The sequence below is a fragment of the Saccopteryx bilineata genome, chromosome 9, assembly GCF_036850765.1.
Source record: "Saccopteryx bilineata isolate mSacBil1 chromosome 9, mSacBil1_pri_phased_curated, whole genome shotgun sequence".
Taxonomy (NCBI): Eukaryota; Metazoa; Chordata; class Mammalia; order Chiroptera; family Emballonuridae; genus Saccopteryx; species Saccopteryx bilineata.
In genome coordinates this window covers 23,650,138-23,668,392 of record NC_089498.1, presented here as the reverse complement: position 1 = coordinate 23,668,392, position 18,255 = coordinate 23,650,138, and the positions used below count along the sequence as shown (strand labels likewise).

The window sequence follows — 18,255 nt, the reverse complement described above, 5'->3', positions numbered from 1 at the left end:
TTCTGCGCTTTGAGCGGACCTGCGGAGGGCTGGGGTCCCCTCGCAGCATCCCGTTGGACGCCCACACCACACGCCGCGGGAGTGCAAGGTGTCCCGAGGGCCTCCCGCCATGGGGCTTTTCATCCCCGGCACAGTCGAGTTCTGACCCTCCTTCAGAAAAGTTCTTTGGCTCTTTTTCCAAGAGGCGCCGGTGCACCTGGATGGGGTGCCTGAGGCCAGGCTTTTAGGGTTAGTAGTGTCCTGGTCCTTAGACAACTTTCTTCTTTGGGGTGGGGACCTTGTCAGACCAGTAGGGCAGAAGGGGGCCGCGTCCCCAGTCCCTGGGCACACGTGTGTGTGGACGCACACGTGTGCACGAGCCAGTACAGCCTGACTCTTGGTGTCTCCAGGAATAAAACCCACCGTCTCAGAGATGCTGGGGCTCTAGGAAAAAGCTTTCTCTTCCACTCCAAGGACCCTGAGTCACTTAGGAGGTGTTAGACCAACATGAGGCTTCAGGGTCTAACCCAGGTCTACACATGCAACTCATTTAGCCAAACCTTGCATTGGTCTGGTTCCTCCTTACCATCCCCTGTGATCTGCAGAGCTCTGCAGTGTGCAAATGCCCTTTCATTCAGAAACTCTTTAGGTGAGCTCAGTTCACCTGTCCAATGAGCCCATGTCCCATTGCCTCCAAGGGAATCAGGATGGACAAGTCAGGTAGCTGGGAAGCTTTCAGGATTCCAGGCAGGTCAGTGCTTAGTGGTCTCCAGGAAGGAGGAGCAAATCCTAGGAATGAGAGCTGGGTCTCCCTGGGCCCACACCTGCCAAGTAAGTTTGTAGTGACCAGACTTTCCCAGTGCAGCTAGCACTCCTTGGGCTCTCCAGGATAGGTGGCAAGGTCCTGGGGCAGATGCCAGTGGGAAGAAGCAGCAGGTGCAGGTTGAGGTTTTCTGTCATTTCTTTATTGGGACAGGGATGCATCTTTCATACAGACCTCTGTACTGGCCCCTGTGTGCACACAGCGCATGAGGCCAGAGCGCTGGTGGGCTAGGGAGGTCAAGCTCTTTTACAAGAGGGCATTAGAAAGAGACCTATTCCAGAGGATAGGTGATGTCTGAGGCTGTGGTCCCATCCTGGTGGAAGCCAGCTCTAGCTGAATGCTGGACAGTGCTGGGGGCTGGGCTGTGAGAGGAGTTTGGGTGGACAGAATACCCTTAAGCCCCCACCCCCATCAGGCTGGTGGCAGGGCCAGCCCTGCCCTTGATGCAGGTCCTTGGGCTCCATGGGGAAAGGGCCTGAAGATCCCAAGTGCTCCTGGGGACCACTCCTTATGCCCTTTTCCACGCCAGGTCTGTCAGAGGACAACCCTCCGGTCCAGGTGATCCCCACGCCCACTCCGCTGGTGCCTCACTTCCAGGTGCTTCTTCTGGACCTTCTCAAAGTGCTGCAGCAGCTCTGCATAGTCGATGCTGGGGGAGTCTGTTTTCTGCGACTTGGGGGCTGCCTTCAGACTGTCTCTGGGGAGAGGGAGCACAAGGGCCCTGTGTCAATGTCTCAGCACATGTGGGGGCTACAGGATGAAGGGGGGAAGCGCCACAGGCTGGTAGCACTCAAGCCCCGTGAGTCTGTCTGCCTCAGGCTCAGCAACCCTTCCCCAACAGCCCGGCAGTGTTGAGGAGCCCAAGAACACCCCCTCTTCTGCAGTTGCTGAGACCAGTCAACACTGCTTCTTGGATATGGCCTTCAGCCGTGGGCTGGCAACAGCGCCCAGAGCAGGCATTGCATTGGGAAGCATTTCCTGTTTACGAGTGGCTCCCTTTGGGGTGAAAGCCAGGGCTAGCAGCCAGCCAGGAAGCCAGCTGGGACCTGAACAGGGTCCAGGGATAGGGGGAGGAGGCAGCCTGGCCTTTTCTATGGGGCCAGGCTAGGGCTAGGGCCAACAGGGATGGCTGGAGTCTCTACGGGGCCCCCAGTTTGGCAGGACATCTACTTTTGAATGTGGGGGCTCAGAAGCCTGCAGGCACTCCTTGTCCCTGGGGAAGGGAAGCTGGTCTGATCACTGGGCATGCTGGTGGCTCCTACAACTCCTGCTGCTCCCACCCTCCCATTGTTCAGTACAGCAGCACAACGGCACAATTACACTGGGCCTGGTGCTTGCTAGTTATGCAGTGTGGTAGCCCTGTTGCCCCTTCAGACCACTACATCCCCCTAGGCCCTGGTCCCATTCCTAACCACCCCTCCAGCAGTGTCATGGTTGACTCCTCCTCCTTCCCTTAACCTCACTGGCTTGAGGAAGCAGATGTGTGTGGCTGGCGAGTTCCCTCCTCCAGCTCCTGAGGCCTGGTGGCTGTTGGAACTCTAAACAGGGGTCTCATGAAGGCTATGGGCTGTTCAGGAGAGTCCCTGAGTCCTGTGAGTTCATGAAGAGACCCCAGTATGGGGGTTGGAGGGGGTGTCTGGGCATCAACTGAGCACAGGAACTAGACAGACCCAGCCCAATAGTAACACGACCACTCCGCTTTCTAGCCATTTGACCTTGGATATGTGACTTAGTTTCCTCATCTGTAAAGGGGGGTGGCCACAGGAGCCTCCCCAGAGTTGTTGTGGGGATTCCTCCAGACTTGCCCCTGGTGCCCAGCCCCTGCCTAGGTACCTGATGGGCAGCCACTGGGCTACAACTCTGCCCTCTGAGGTGAGGTCAGCCAGGGCCCAGCAGCTACAGGCCTGGGGCACATGAGCTGCTCAGTTCGTTTTTGGGAACACAGTGGTGCTTCACCCAAATGGAACTCTCAGCAGTGATCCTGGCATCCATTAAGGTACAGGCGACCAATGGTCTGAGCCTGACGGGGCGTCGCTGACCATCCCCTGGGCTGCTGGGGCTGGAACAGGGACAGTGGGGACCCTTCCCATGACTGGGTTGTCATCTGGAGCCTTTAGATGGCCACCTGGACCCCTACGTGGCCTGTTTCTTCTTGCCTTTCTGGTGAAGGTGTAGCATCTGCAAACACCTTACCTGGTAGCTGTGGTTGCTTCCTGCCTGGGCCTCAGGCCTTGCCTTCCGGGCTGGGGCTCTGGCCATGTTAGTTCAACAAAGATCAACAAAGTGGGGCCCGCTCTAAGGGGGCAGACCAGGCAGCATTTTGGACTCTGGTGGCTGCTTTCAATTGTCCTGGGAAGAGGGGAGGGAGCTCCTTGTCAGCCACTATCCCAAGAGAGAAACCTGGGCTTCTAAGGAGACTGAGGGACAGCCTGGAGCTTGGACCTCTAACTTCAGGGGGTGGCCGGATGCTACTCCATCCCAGGCCTGGAAACGGGAGGCCACAGAAATGACACTGAAGTACGTCGTCTGACGCTGGGTGTCCACGCATCTTTATGCTGCCCCCTCCATACTCCTGGAAAACCAAAGCATTAGGTCCCAAGGAGGGACTGAGAGGAGGGGTTTCCATGGAGCTGCTGGCAGTGAATGGCAAACCCAGGATGATGTGCAAAGATGTGGCCAGGGAAGGGGTAGGGGTTGGGAGGACTGGGCTGCACCTTGCTCTCTGGTCCTTGTGGTGGCAAATAGTCTTGCCCCCAGTGACTCAGCTCCCTGGGGGAAGTTCTCCTGGCCTGAGATCTTGGGAGCAAGGGATATGTCCCAGGGGGCGGGGATGGTCTCCTCAGAGCCTGGAGGCCAGGGCTCTTCTCCCTGCCTCTGGAGGGGCACAGCCACTGCCCAGGTCCTTTGTGCTCTTTTCATGTTGACAACGACCCTCAGGCAGTGAGCGGCTGGAGGACACCCAGCCAGCAGCACAGAGCTGGGATTCCAGAAAGCAGAGTGGGCTCTCCTGCCTACCCCACCCACGCACCTGTCACCAGGCTACTGCTGGCAAGTGCCATCAGCTTTTCCTTCAAAGGGTGCCTCCAGCCTCACCAAGGAGGTCTTTGGGGAGCAGACTGGAAGCCTGAGCGGCCACCCCCAGCCCTGCTGGCGCCTTGAGCACACAGGACGAGGGAGAGGCGAGCAGCGCCAACTCCCTCAGCTGTTCCCTGCTCGCAGGCCTGTCGGGCAACTTGATGCTGTCTTCCAGCTGCCTGCCTCTCCCGGGACAGGGACTGTCCTCAGCCCCCCTCCAGGGTGTGAGTTGTCCCCCTGAGCCCAACCCTGCAACCCAACCCCTCCCCCAGCTGTTCCTGAGGCCCCTTCCTCACCTGCTGCTCCCTGCCTGTCCCTATGGTAGCTCTGTCAAGCGCCTTACTAAAAACAGCTGGAACCCAGAGCTCTGAAGGCAGGCAGAGCCTCAAGCACCCAGTTAGTTCAAACGCTCACTTACTGATGAAACCCAGAGAAAGTTGTGTGGCTTGCCTAGGGTCACAGACCTCAGGTCAGATCCTAATCCAGGCCTATGAACTGCCTCAACCCCTGTCCCAGACTTCCCTGACCATGGGAGATCCTAAAGGAATGCTCATTTTCTGAGCTTCCTGGGCAAGCCTGCCCTACCCTGGCTGGGGGCATGCCAGGAGGATCCGACTGTTCTGAGATAAGGAGGAGATACAGTGGGCAGAGCTTGAAGAAAGGACTTGCCCTTAGCAGCTCAGGGTCCACAGCCTGGTCCGGAGGCCTCCCCCTGGAAGGCAGGCTGGTCCCCGAAAGGGAGGGAAGAAGACCTTCCTGCCTCCATCGCCCCTCCCACTGCACCGTCCTTCCTAGGTGCCTGCCAGGGTGACCCTGACACCCACCAGGTACCAGAAAGGCCAGTCCAGAGGCAAGGCCAGCACAGCAGTGTGGCTGCAGGGCCTTTCTCCCCAGCGTAAACCCAATTGCACGCTGCTCCCTGGGGATGACGCGGTGGCACCATGAGCAGCTGGGACAGTGCCTAGCACTGCTACCCCCATGAGCTGCTGTTGGCAGAAGGGGTCAGGATGAGCAGGAGCTGGGCCTCGGTCTGGGGACCACTCTTACTCAGGGCTCAAGCCCCTTCAGCTGGCCTGGGGCAGACAACCAGTCAGGTGCCCGCACCCAGCTTGTGGGGCGACCAGGCGGGTGGGAGGGGTGGTGGGAGCCTGAGCCCAGTGGAATGGAGGGTGCAGGGTTTGGATCAGGGGCTAAGTACTGGGCAGGCCCATCTCAAGGCCGCCTGTGTCCGTCCCAATGGCAAAGGCCCGAGGCTCTTCACAGGAGCGAGGCGCCAGGCCTGCCGTGTGGCTTGAACAGCCTGGGAGGGAATTCTAGACACACAGGGCATCTGATGCAAGCTGGGCGCGCTCCATTCAGCGTAAATCTTCTCAGTGGCTCTGCTTGTTTCCATGGCGACCTGACAAGTGAAATTTTCCATCTCGGATGCCAAATGCCTGTGGATGAGGCAAAGCCTCCAAGGTTACCAAATATAGACATGGCCCAACAGCCTCTGGGGGCCAGGCCAGCAGTGGGTCGGGTGGGAGACTGGACACCCCAGGGGCTGCAGCTCTCCTGCCAGAGCTGTCTGTGCTGGACCTCCTGGCGCAGGTGTTTCTAGTGCCCGTTCCTGTGGGCAGGACCCGAGCAGTGCGGCCACTGGTGCACCCTACCTCCCACCCACCCAGGGGGGGCTGGCTTCAAAGGTCCCAGCAAGGGGGGTCTTCAGTGGCCTAGGCCGAGCCTCTGCCATAGATGGAGGGGAGGACTGTCTGAGGCCCAGGGCTAGGCCCTGTTCAGCTGCCGGGCCCATCTGCCACCCAGGACAGTTTCTGAGCTGGGGCTCCAACTCCTCCCCCTCCTGGAGCTTCTTCCAGAGACCTCTGTCTGGGTGACTCTGTACGCATTCAACCCTGGTTCTTAGAGAAGGTCTCACCACTGCACACCACCCACTCCCAGAATCCCCCACACTGGTGTCCTGATATGGAAACGAGAGGCCCGTGGACAAGTGGCTGTGGAGTGGGCAGGGTCTGCAGTGACAGAAGGGTGTGATGCCCAGGCAAGGGAGACCCCGGCAGGCCCCTCTGGCCCTGACTTGCTCGGAGGCAGCGGCGGCTCGCTGTCCCGCACTCACTCGGTCTGCAGCAGCTCGGGGTTGGGCACGCACTGGAGCCGGTGGGACAGCAGCTGGAAGGCGCTGCTCTGGGGCAGCAGCATGAGCAGGCCGTAGAGGGCCTTGATCAGGTACGGGTTGTTCTTCACGTCCAGCAGCTGCAGGCGCAGATCTGCAGAGAAGCAGAGGTCAGGGGCCTGGCACCGCCCTTCACTACATCTCTGCCTGGCCAGGGGAGGGCCAGCCAGGTGGCCGTGACACGGAACAAGGCGGGGGCTCCTCAACAGCCAGGCTCTCCTGCCCCCGTCCCGGGGCGCTTAGCTGTCCCCATGATCTCATCATTCTTTCTTCCTACCCATCACCTGCCTGTCTGTCTGATCTTCCCAACAGACACTTCAGCCTGGTGACGCCCAACCTGCTGCTGGGCCTGATCCCCTGCCCCCTCCCCCCACTTGCCGCCTCCCTGGTAACGAGGGGCTCGGGGCCTTACTGTAGCAGATTCCCCTGTCTGCTCCCCACGTGCCAGCACAGAGAGCTATAAATAGGGTGAGTCGGAGAGACGGGATTAGGACAGCTTTGAGGGAGGGCAGGATGGAAAAAGCTTTCGTGTGTGGCTTACACACACACCAAGCCCAGGAGTGCCTGCTAGGGGCTTCAGAATCCACCTCAGACACTACTTGGCCGCCCCCACCCTCGAGACGGGAGGCACACCCCTGCCCCTGCCCAGCATCCCTCCCAACTACACAGACCTAGCCCGCTCTCCTCTAAGCCCTTCTAGGAGAGCCACAGGCTTCCACCTCCTCACGTTTCTAGGCCTGGCCAGGGTGTCCCTTGTGGAGGATGGGACACGTACTCCAGGAGAGGCCAGGCCACCCAGCAGCAGCTGTGCAGGCTCTAGGCTGATGCTGCGAGAGGAGCAGACAGGCCTTGGGGCCAGGACAAGCCAGGAAGCAGCAGCCCCCCGCCCCTCCTCTTGCTCTAGGTGGCAGGAGCCACCAGTGGAGACCTGAGCAGCTGTCCCCAAGCCTTGCAATTCCAGCAGAAGTGGGCCTATCTGAGTCCAACCCTCCCTCTGAGCCTGGGGGAAGCTGGGGTTTTGGGGCCAAGCCAGCAACCAGTGGGATCTAGGCAACCAAGGGTTGGAATGGGTGCTGGGCAGGACCAGGGTGCACCTGCTGCGCAACAAAGCCCTGGGCCCGGAAGGAAAATGCTTGTAGTTTTTCTAGGGTCCGGCTCGATCTGACTTCAGGGCAGCACATGCCTGGCTGCCCTGGGAGGACCCTGGGGAAGCAAGATGTCAGGTCAGGAGACCACATGGGACAGGCTGCGCGCACTCCACAGGGAGCAGGGTCTCCCTCCACTCTGTCTCCCAGGCAGCCATCAGCACGGGGCCGGGCTCTATGGAGAGCTGCCTTCTGTCTGGATGGGTGTAAGGGCTGCTGCCCTCAGCCCCTCCGTCGGCCTGGGCAGGTCAGATGCGCTGCCAGAGAGCAGGAGGGCTGGGTGGCCAGCTTGGTAGGAGGGTGGCCCGCAGCAGGGCTGGCTCCTGGCTTCCCCGCCGCCTGTAAGCACACGAGTCTCACTCAGCCCCATATCGGAGGCGCCAAGAGCTCGGCTCACCCGGCCAGCTGCCACTTTTGCACATTCAGCCTGGGTGTTACGATTAGGCAGCTCTCGCCCATCAGTTCTCAGCAAATGCCAGCTCTGCTCTGCAGACACGAGTGTGGGCTCCCGGGCACAGGGGAGCACGTGCAGGTAGGCCCAGGGTCCCCACAGCTTCCAGGGCCAGGGCAGAGCGTCATATGCTTGGAGGGAGGGGCCGGGGACAGCCCTGGGCCAGCTGCCCCCATGTCCCCTGACAGCACAGCTCCAGTTCTCCCCAGCATGGATATTAACCTTCAGGTGGGTTTGCTGTCGGTGCTGGTGTGTCTGCAAGACTCACCTTGAGGTTCATGGGCAGGACCCATGTTCTGATGCCGTCTGTCTCAACCTTGTCTTGTCTGGTCTCCTCAGCCCTGACTGTCCTTCCTGGTCTTAAATTGTTGACATTCCGGAGTATCCCTGGGATGACTGCTCCCCCCCCCCCCGAATGTGGCTTCGCCCCTGTCTGACCCCAGGCCAGCTAGAAGCCAGAGGCCCTTACATGTGAAGATGGGGCACTCGATCAGCTGCACCAGCTTGTCCACCTCTGTGAGGAAATCCACAGTGACCTCCAGGTCCCCACTGGGCAGGCAGTCAAGGAAAGCCTGTCCACTGAGCCAGGACAGTCTCTGTGAGGGGCCTCAGCTGGGGTGGGGGCACAGGGAGACCTGGGACCTTGAGGCTTGACCCAGCGGCCCAGAGCCACCCTCCTCCCTCCGGGTCCGGCTTCCGAGGCCCAGAGCCTGCTTCTGCCTAAGCCGGATCCACATACGAAGGACACGAGTCTATTCTCCTCTTTGCCTTTGTGTCCCTCTAAATGAAAAACAGCACAGCCGTCTCCCTTGCACGGGCGCTCGGGCTGTGCTGTGGCAGCTCTCTCCTCAGTGATTCTGGGCTCTGAAAGGCTCTTATCGCGGCCCTGCAGCCTGTGGGGGAGGGCCGGGCGAGAAAGGCCCTGCTCCTGCCTGAGTGGATGCCCGTCAGCCTGGCCCAGGTCAGGGCTGCGGCACACGTGAGGCCTGTGGTCCCTAGGTCACACCAACAACCGAGAAGCAAAGGTAGGTTGTGGAAGGAGAGCAGGCACCCCGAGGGGCCGGACAAGGCCACAGCTGACCCCCAAAGGAGACACCTCAGGCCCCCAACTCCAGGCCCACCGGGAAAGGAGTCCAATTTCGCATCCTACGCGGCTCCCCAATCCAGGGTCACACACCAGGCATTCGCAGCGGAGGCTGGTCTGCGTTAGTGTTTTAAACAGAGCCTGACCACGATGCCTGTCGCTGAGGCAGGCCCTGAGGTGCGCTGGCTTCTTCCCTCTTCCCGCCGCCTCCCGTCCAGCCCACTTCTCCTGCGCTCTGTCATCTGCTGGCTCCACTCTGTGGCCCCTGAAGGTCCTGAGGCTCCTCTCCAGCCCACACTCAGCTCAAGCCTGCAGGCTTCATCTACGCTGCGGCTGCAGCCCGGCGCCTCCTCCCAGTTCCCAAACCTGCTCTCCTGCCCTGCCCCCCGCTGCGCGCCTGCCTGTCCCCAGGGCTCCCGCACCCACATGGTCTGCTCAGCCCCATCACCAGCGAGCTTCCTCCAGGGCCAGCTCCCTTCCACGAGGCCCCAGATGGCCGTTTGCTGCCCACAGCAAAAACATCCCTCAAGGAACCCATCCTGCGGCAGGTGCAGGCGTGAGCCGGAGCACGGCCGAGGCCCACGCGCCCGCAGGAAGGGAGCACCTGGCCCTGCCTGTCCTTCAGGGGCTGGACCAGAAGAATAGTGACAGCGAAGGATACAACTTCTGGATAAGGTCGTAGGCGTGCCGATAGTTCTGGGTGAGGAAGCAGAGGGACACCGTGGTGACTGGGTTGTGGCACCAGGAACGGTACAGGCAGCAGAACAGGTTCTGGCTCTCCTGGGAGGAGAGGGGTGAGCAGTTAGCAAAGCCCCCCACGCCCAGCTCCTCCCTGCCTGGGGTCTGCATGTGGACCTGAGAAGGAAGGGCCCCTTCGGAGAGTCAGGAGCCAGCTCAGCAGGCCGAGCCGTCTGGCAGCCGAGTTGGGAGTGTGCTGTCACAAAGGAAATGCTGACAGCTCCTCCTCAGACCCTGTCATTACTCCCGGCCCCACAGAGCCGGTGGTGGTGGTGGCGACAGGGCCTGGTGCGGAGTGAGCTGGCCTTTGTGCTGGCAGCTTTGCTCTTGGCAAATAACAGTAATTGTCCTCTCCAGGGCCCTGTGGTCCCGGAGCCTGTGGGGGCCAAGGTGGGGGGATGCGATGGGAGGGTGCAGAGTGCAGGTCGGAAGGGTGTTCCCTGCAGAACACTCCTCATCTTCAAACGCCGTATCTCCACCCTCCCAGGCCCACCTTGCACTCGGAACCGGCCCAGGAGTGGAGCCCACATTCAGGGGAGCCCCTGTCCTGAGGAACATTCTTAAGGCCTCTGCGAATGTCTGAGAGGAACTACAGGAAGAAGGCAGAGGTGTGGCCTGGATCAATCCGAGCCTCTTGACCCACATGCCCTCAGACCAGGCTTGGATGTCCTTGGGGCTCCCTGAGAGGGGCGGATGCACGGTCTGAGCTGGGAAGGGTCCCCCAGACTGGGGAACAAAACCCCTGGAGCCCCGGCACATTCAGGATGGTGGCCACCCCTGGAAGTCCTCTGAGCTCAGCCTCCATCCCTGGATTGAGCACGGCCTTGACCATGGCCCCCAGAGCAGGAAGGCAGGGAAATGAGTGCCTCCTTGCTCTCTGACCAGCCCTGATGGGCTCTCACCCAGGGCCTGGGACAGGCAGCGCTGACACCCTGGCTTCCGACAGGGTGCCTTTGAGACAGACGGGTCTAGCTGGGGGAGAGCAGGGTGGGGCCCTAGGAGGAGGGCAAAGAGGGCAGTAACCCCCGATCTCCCACAGGGTGACACCCACAGGCCTGACCCTCAGAGGATGGTAGCACCCAGAGGGCATCACCCTGCTGGGTCTCTCCTCACGGGCCCAGAACTGAACCCACTCTGTGTGCAAGGGGCAGTGCCAGGGTGGGAGTGGGTGTCAATGAGTAAGAAAGGCACAGCCGTCAATGGGTCGGGGAGGGCATGTGGGCCCTAGAGCCCCCTGTGGGCAGAGCCCGCTGCAGCAGTGCTCCAAGGGAGCCAGCTGTGAATCACTCCCGCCAGCAGCCCGGCGTCTGTCCTTTACACTGGGCCAGGAACACCCCAGCTTCATCCCGTCTCCTCCCCGAGAACCTACTGGGCTGAGGATGGATTGGCACAGTGGAGTGCCCATGGGCACACACGTTAAACCCGGGGCCAGAGCCTGTGGACACGTACCGGAGTCTTCAGGTCCTTGAGCTGGTTTCTCAGCTGGAACAGCTCTGTGGACGTGAGCAGGATGGTGTTGAGGGTGTGGACCATGGTTGAGGCGAATTTGAGGTCCTCCTCTCGGAGCAGGATGTCTGCCATCGAGTGGAAGATGTTCTCCGCATTCAGCAGGAGGCACAGCTGCCTGGAGAGCAGGCAGAGCAAGTCAGGGAACCTTTGGGCCTCAACTCGGGACCCTCCTCCTGGTCAAACCTGCTTTTTCCTGGGGCTGCTGTGGGGGACACTGGGCATTGTTCAAAGGGGCCTGGCTCCACACCTCCCAAAATCTTAGCCCAGCAACTCCAGAGCCCCACAGACTGTATTTACCCCCCCTCCCTGACTCTGTCCCAGGCCAGGAAGTGCAGTTCTCAGAATAGCAGGGCCTCTGGCTCCCAATGTGGTGAAGGTCCCCAGCCACCTGCCTGGTCTCCCGTGTACCATGGTGCTCTCTGCCCCCCCCCCCCCACTTTACTCTCCTGGATAGACTTTCTCTTCATCTGACACACTCCCCCTGAGAGCCACCTGGGGCTGTTCACACTGCAACCCCCACCTGGGAGGTGCCTGCCAGGGCTGAGGAGGCACTTGTGGGATGAGCGAACCCTATGACAACCCTGAATTTTGTCTTCGCTGTTCAGATGCTTAGCTCTGGCACAGGGAGGCAAAGTGACGTGACCAAGGTCACGGGATTAGTTAGGCCACTTTGCCTTTCCACTCTCTTCTCTAGTGAGAGTCTGGGGGGGGATAAGGCTTGGGTGTGGTGGAAAGGAGGCTCCATTTTACAAAAGGTATAACACAGAACCTAGGGAATAGAGAAAAACAGTTTTTCAAGGTCCGTGGGCCAAGGCGACGTCCATAGTAACAGGTGGGTCTCAAGGACGGGCTCAGAGGAAGCCTGGTGACCTCCCGCGTCTGTCCCCGTGCCGTGGAGCCTGGCCTTGGGGGGACGCGCAGGGCCCTGCCTGTTGGGAGTCCAGGCTTTCTGAGCAGGGAGGCGCCGCACCGGAGTGGGCGAGTGGCCGGTGAGGAGGGTGGGGTGCCCCTCCGTGCCCCCTGCCTGTCTCCCGTCTGTTTGCCCGACTCACAGTCTCTGCTCCAGGGAAGCATCACAGACCATGCCTGGGGCTGGTGGGGACAAGGGTCTGAGTTCAGTGTCCATCCCAGGTCACTGAACTCACAGTAAACTCCGCATTATCAGAGACTGGTTTCCTGCTTTCCTCTAAATACCAGTCATGCCTTGGGGCCCGGCTGGAGAACATTCTTCCCTACCCTAGGCCCGAAAAAATCCCAAACCACGAAGTGCAAACAGTGGACAGGCCGGCTCCAGCCTAGGCCCATCTGGAACCAGCAGTCTTGGGCAAGAAACCACCAGAGAAATCAAAACAAGGTTGTTGGGGGTGTGGGTCGGGGGAGGGTGTGTGTGGGTAAGAGCAGGCTACCAGGGCTCTGCCATAGCCTGGTATAGGTGGGGGGTGGACAGAGGTCCCAGAGCTTAGTGCTCCTGACCAGCTGGGTGACCCACTGTCTATGCCACGTCTTTACCTCCCCATCGGGAGCAATATTTACCTGTACAATAGGGGCTACTTAGAGGGCAGCGGCCCAGACTAGTGGCAGCTTGCTTGGGGCGCACAGTCCATGGCGAAAGGGACCCCTGCTTGGGTAGCCCTCTGGTACCATGGGTGGGGGTCACAGCCAGCTCACAGGAGAGAGCCCGGCCCTTCGGTAGAGTGCAGACAGCACTTCCTGTCCCCTCTTGGTCCTCCCAGCCCTAGATGGGCCCCGTCTCCAGGGCCATGACATAGAAATGTTCCAGAAGGGCAGGCTGGGGAGGAAGCGGAGCATTCTGACAAATGGTCACAAATGCCCATCGCCTGCAGCTGCTGCCGTCTCCATGACAGGGGCCAACAGCTGAGCCTGCTGCCAGGCAGCGCTCTCCAGGGATCACAGGCCCGTGGGGATGGCTGGGGAGGGCGGGGAAGGATAGGCAAAGGGGTGGCAGTGAGAAAAGGGCAGCAAGGCCTCATTGACAGCATCCTAAGAACCGCAGCACACTGACAGCGCTATAAAAGGTCAAGGGTGGCAGAGTTTTCTGGAAACGCTCCTCTCTGGCCACCAGTGACCCTGCTCTCGGTGCTCCTGTCCCCCTCAAATGGCTCCTCTCCTTCTAGTGCTGTGGCAGCTCTCCTGGTCTGTGTCTCTTGGTGGCGGCATCTGGTCCCATGCAAATTATTTTCAAAGCTGCCTCTAAATTAGTGGCTCCCATATGCACCTCTGGAACCCCACTGAGCTCTGGTTGGAACAGCCGCTTGCCCGGTAGATGGGCTACAACAGGCACTTTAAGCTTGGTGGGGCCCTGGCCGGTTGGCTCAGCGGTAGAGCGTCGGCCTGGCATGTGGGGGACCCGGGTTCGATTCCCAGCCAGGGCACATAGGAGAAGCGCCCATTTGCTTCTCCACCCCCACCCCCTCCTTCCTTTCTGTCTCTCTCTTCCCCTCCCGCAGCCAAGGCTCCATTGGAGCAAAGATGGCCCGGGCACTGGGGATGGCTCCTTGGCCTCTGCCCCAGGCGCTAGAGTGGCTCTAGTTGTGGCAGAGCGACGCCCCGGAGGGGCAGAGCATCGCCCCCTGGTGGGCAGAGCGTTGCCCCTGGTGGGCGTGCCGGGTGGATCCCAGTCGGGCGCATGCGGGAGTCTGTCTGACTGTCTCTCCCCGTTTCCAGCTTCAGAAAAATACAAAAAAAATAAAAATAAAAAAAAATAAAAATAAAAAAGCTTGGTGGGGCCACAGCATTAACTCTTAGGTCCCTAGCTGTCCCCATCTCAGGAAATGGCCCAAACCAGGGAGTCATCCTTGATCCCCTGGGCCCCTATGTTGGGTCCACTGCAAGCTAGGGCAGGGGTCTGCCTTAAGAGCACATTCTGCCTCCTCCTGGCCCTTAGTGACCCCTTCCCAGGGCAGGCGTCAGCCATCTCTTGCCTGGTCAACTCCAAGGCCAGTTCCGAATCAGTCTCCCTGCCTCTTCTCTCACTGCCAGAATTCACCCTCGATGCGCCAGCTGGGGCACCCCTTAAAAAGTGTCCATCAGAGCATGGTACTCCCCAGTGGCTTCCTATTGGATCTAAATAAAATCCAGCCCCTCACCATGACTCCAGGCTCCCACACGTCCTGGTCAGCTCCTTTCCAACCTCAGCTCTCACAGTTTCTCCTTCACTCATGACACACCGGCCTCCTGTACTTGTCTTCTGTCCCTGACCTCTGCCCTGGCCCAGAGAACTCCATCCAGCCTTCAGGGTCTCTGTCCAATGCATACCCTCCTCCCACCAGCCCTTTCTAAGGCAAGTCCTGTTTCTCTCCAAGTCACTCTCATTATCCAAATCATCTGGTTGATGGACTCGTTTACTGGGTCCCTGGCTGTCTCTCCCACCAGAACCTGTCTGTGACCCTCATGTTCCTCATTCTAAGAAGAGGGCCTGACACTCAATAGCTGCTCAGCAGTCCCTGCTGAGCAGACAGTGTGGAGGGGTCGTGTGGACGCGGACCTCAGGTTTCACGGGCCGGCGTACAGACATTCCCAGACTCAGTGCTAGCATGTCCCCGCTGCTCCGCCCGGCAGGTCCCTGCATGCGGTGTGCACTCTGGTGCACAGAGAGAAGCTATCCTTATCACCCAGGGCGGGCTGCCCTGCCCAGGGAGACCCGGGGACCTCTTGCCAAGTCCTCACACAACCCTGGGCAGGGCGTACCATACTCGCCATGCAGAGGACCCCGCCACCAGTCACACCACTGACCAGGGAAGCAGACAGAGAGGACCCAGACCTGGAAAAGCTGACTTCCAGAACCTGTACCCTTCCTTACTGCTCTGCCTCCTCGGTGCCTACTATGAGCAGGTGCCGGGGGCCGTCCCTGCCCGGTGGGGCTGGCAGATGGCTGCCACGCAGGGCTGCTGCGCCGTCCCTTCTCTGTGGAGCCCCCGCCTGGCGGGAGCGGCCTGCCTGGCTCTCGGGCACGGCGTCCATACTGGAACACAGCTTGCAAGCATTCAATATTTGCCCATATTTTTAATACCCACTTAAAAGTGCTATTCATCACGAAACAATGGCTTAGAAAATGCCTGGGGACAAGGCAGAGAGGTGGGCTGGGAGGACACTGGATGTGGTCTGGCAGGGCACATCCTGGCTCATCCATCTCAGGGCTGCAGGTGGGCCGGGCTCCACATGTGTGCGCCCCAAGCCGTCACACTTGACGGAGTCCGCGTGGACGGGGTTCCACCTTCCACTCCTTGCGGTTCCTGCTACCTATCTGGACAGCTGTTCCTCTGCTTCCAGGTCTGGGGCCAGGCTGGCGGGGGGGGGGGGGGGCGCGTTCTCTTTGGTCCCTCTGTCACATACCAGGAGCTCTCAGGGAAGCAACCTGTCTTCAGCCTACTTTGAAGTCCCCAGGACCCAAGAGAGGGACTGCCACTTTCCCTAATGTATTGAGATGGCGCTGCCTTCTTTGGGTGGTCTCAAAGGCGAAGGACTGCACCAGGCTGGGGAAGGCACTCGCAGGAGCGCCCACCTGGAAGTGGCCACATCACACTTGCCAGGAGGCTATGTTTCTTGTCACTGCCCCTTCAAACACTAACATGGGCAAGCATCCCCCGTGCTGCAGACTCCAGCCCCGAATGGCCACCAGCCTCAGGGCTGGCCCACAGGGGAAGGTGCCCTCCTGAACCCCCATCTGGCACCCACCCACAGCCTGTTTTAGGTAACACATGTGGGTGAGAGTGGGTGAAAGGAGGAAGGTGACAACTGGCTCCAAACTGGCCAGTCATGCCCTGAGGCCGTGTGGCCTAGACTGGGCAGAATAAGGCCCACCCATGTCCTGGAGAAAGCCAACAGGGAGCCTGGTTCTCCTTCACCCTGTCTCAGGTGTGGGAAAGGGGCCACACACTGCTTCTTCTCCAGGGGCCCGGACAGGCCACCAACTTGGGCAAGGCCAAGTCTTGGTCTGGAGGAGGAGATGTGCCCCGTACTGAACACCACTCTCCACGGGCATGAGGCAGCGGCTGCTGCTGCCACCAGGTGCTTCTCCCCACCGGTCAGCCCTGCTGGGAGGTTCATCCTGTGAGCCCAGGCAGGACATGAGGGGCAGGTCAGCACTGAGGAGGCCTGTCTAGGTAGTGGGGTAGGTGAAGGGGAGTGGGAGTTCCTCTCAGGACAGATACAAGCCGGATCTGGGGAAAGGCACGGAGGTAGGGTTGGGGGTGGTGAAGATGGTGGGGACAGGCAGGAGCCCCCAGCAGGAGGACCAGGCCCAGCTGCAAGGGCAGGGGCCCCACACTGAGGAGGGGCCTCCAGAGGCTGGAGCATGGCTACCCTTCCTGGGGAAGAAGCATTCTGGCTCTGCTGCGTGGACTCTGGGGAAGCTGGACTCTGCCTTTGGGGATGGTGGAAGACTTCTTTCCATGACCCCACGTTCCTGCGCCCTCTGAAAACAGGCCCAGCAAAGATAGCACAGCCAGAAACAGCCTCCCCCATCCGCACTGTCAGCAGACCCTTCCCAGGTCCCTGGCCCATTTTCGAGATGCTTGTCCTGGCCTCTGGGGCTCTCCCCCGGCTCCCTCGCCAAGTAAGGGCATGCGGACGCCCCCGCCTGTTCTGACACTGGCCCAGAGCTGAGGGCAGGCTGGGGAAGCGAGCTGCTCCCTCCTCTCCCTACCCACTTCTTCCTTGGGCCTGGCCTTTTAAAGAGAGACAAAAGGCGGCAGCAGACCGACCCATGGCAGGGATGCCTGGGGTGAGCTCTCAGCTCGGAGGGCCCAGGAATGCCTCCAGCCCATGGCCCTCACAGCCCCAATGGCATGTCAGCTCAAGGGTGCTGGACAGGGATGTGGCAAGGGCCCCCGATGACTACAGAGAAGGGGAAGCAGGTTAGAGCACTCTTCTCCTCCAAGGCCGATTCCCTTCTCGATTGTCCCAAGCAATAATCTGACCACATCAACGGGTGGCCACCAGCACATACACGGCACAGAACAGCCGGCGTGGTGGGGAGAGACTCTGGACCCCAGCCAGTTTGAGTGGAAAGAGATGCCAATGTTGGGAGATGTTGTGGCCTGATCAGGCGGTGGTGCAGTGGATGGAGCATCGAACTGGGATGCGGAGGATCCAGGTTCAAAACCCCAAGGTCATTGGCTTGAGCGTGGGATCAGAGACATGACCTCATGGTCACTGCCTTGTGCCCAAAGGTCATTGGCTTGAGCAAGGGGTCACTCGCTCTGCTGTGCCCCCCCCCCCACCAGGTCAAGGCACATGAGAAAGCAATCAATGAACTAAAGGAGACTAAGGAGCCACAACAAAAAATTGATGCTTCTCATCTCTCTGCCTTCCTGTCCCTTTGTCTGACACACACACACACACACACACACACACACACACACACACACACACACACACACACGGTGTGAAGGCTGGGGGTGCCACCCCCTCCCAGCCCCGGTCTTTCTCAGTTGCTACCAATACAGTCCAGTCCTGCTTTAACCCTTGACTTCCTCTTGGCGTTGCCTTGTAATCAACACATTTCAGAATTAGCCTCCAATGCCAAGTTCCAGGGTGGGCAGGTGTGCCCCAGCTCTTTAATGTCCCCAGCTCCACGAGTCCTTCCTGGGTCCGTCCAGACCCCCCGGAATTGTGCTGGGTTAGTGTCACTGAGTGGCAGGCATGTAGGTGATTTCATTTGATGCTTCCTGTTGGGTTAGGCCCAACAAATGGCTTCCACTGACACAGGAAGGTCTGTCAGCCATCTCCACGAACTGCCCTAGATACTTACAGAAGCACCCTGCCCTCATGTTGCCCCCACCTGGCTCTTTATCAGGACTTCCACCCCTCTAGCCTGGCCTCCTTCCTTCATTCATCCCAGCCGCCTGCTGCTCATGTCCTGACCAGGCCAATACCGAGCACGGAGACAGGCCCTCACCTCACGTCCCCTCAGCGGTTCAAGGCCAATGGGACACAGGCTTCCTGGGAGATGCCTGGAGTCTCACAGCTATCACTCTGAAGTGTGGCCTAATGTCAAGCATAGGAAGTACAGGGGCCCAGAGCCATTCCCACGGGAAAAGGACCCCTCTGGCCTTGCCCCTACCTGACAGCTGGGATTCTTTAGGAATTTAAAGGGTAGTGTAACATTCGGACGGGGGGAGGCAGGAGTTGTCTCTCATCTGAAGTTCAGAAAGCCCCTCCCCCCACCCCTCCCTCGCTCCTCTTCCCTTCCAGCTCTCTGCTTCCCAAGTATGAAAACTGTAAATCTGTTTTATTTATTTCAATCAATCCTTGGCAGTG

General features: G+C 59.9%; 1 protein-coding gene across 1 annotated transcript in view; it reads right to left on the bottom strand.

Annotated features, from left to right (window-relative positions):
- Positions 1 to 922: 922 nt before the first annotated feature.
- The window catches only part of VAC14 (VAC14 component of PIKFYVE complex), a 99,507-nt gene continuing 82,174 nt past the window's right edge, over positions 923 to 18,255 (bottom strand). Inside the window, exons 15-19 of the mRNA XM_066242654.1 lie at positions 10,915 to 11,089; positions 9,389 to 9,507; positions 8,113 to 8,192; positions 5,991 to 6,141; positions 923 to 1,499 (exon numbers count right to left, since the gene is read on the bottom strand). Of these exons, the coding sequence (XP_066098751.1) occupies positions 1,337 to 1,499; positions 5,991 to 6,141; positions 8,113 to 8,192; positions 9,389 to 9,507; positions 10,915 to 11,089 (688 nt within the window). The 3' untranslated portion in view covers positions 923 to 1,336. The remainder of the gene's footprint in view (positions 1,500 to 5,990; positions 6,142 to 8,112; positions 8,193 to 9,388; positions 9,508 to 10,914; positions 11,090 to 18,255) is intronic.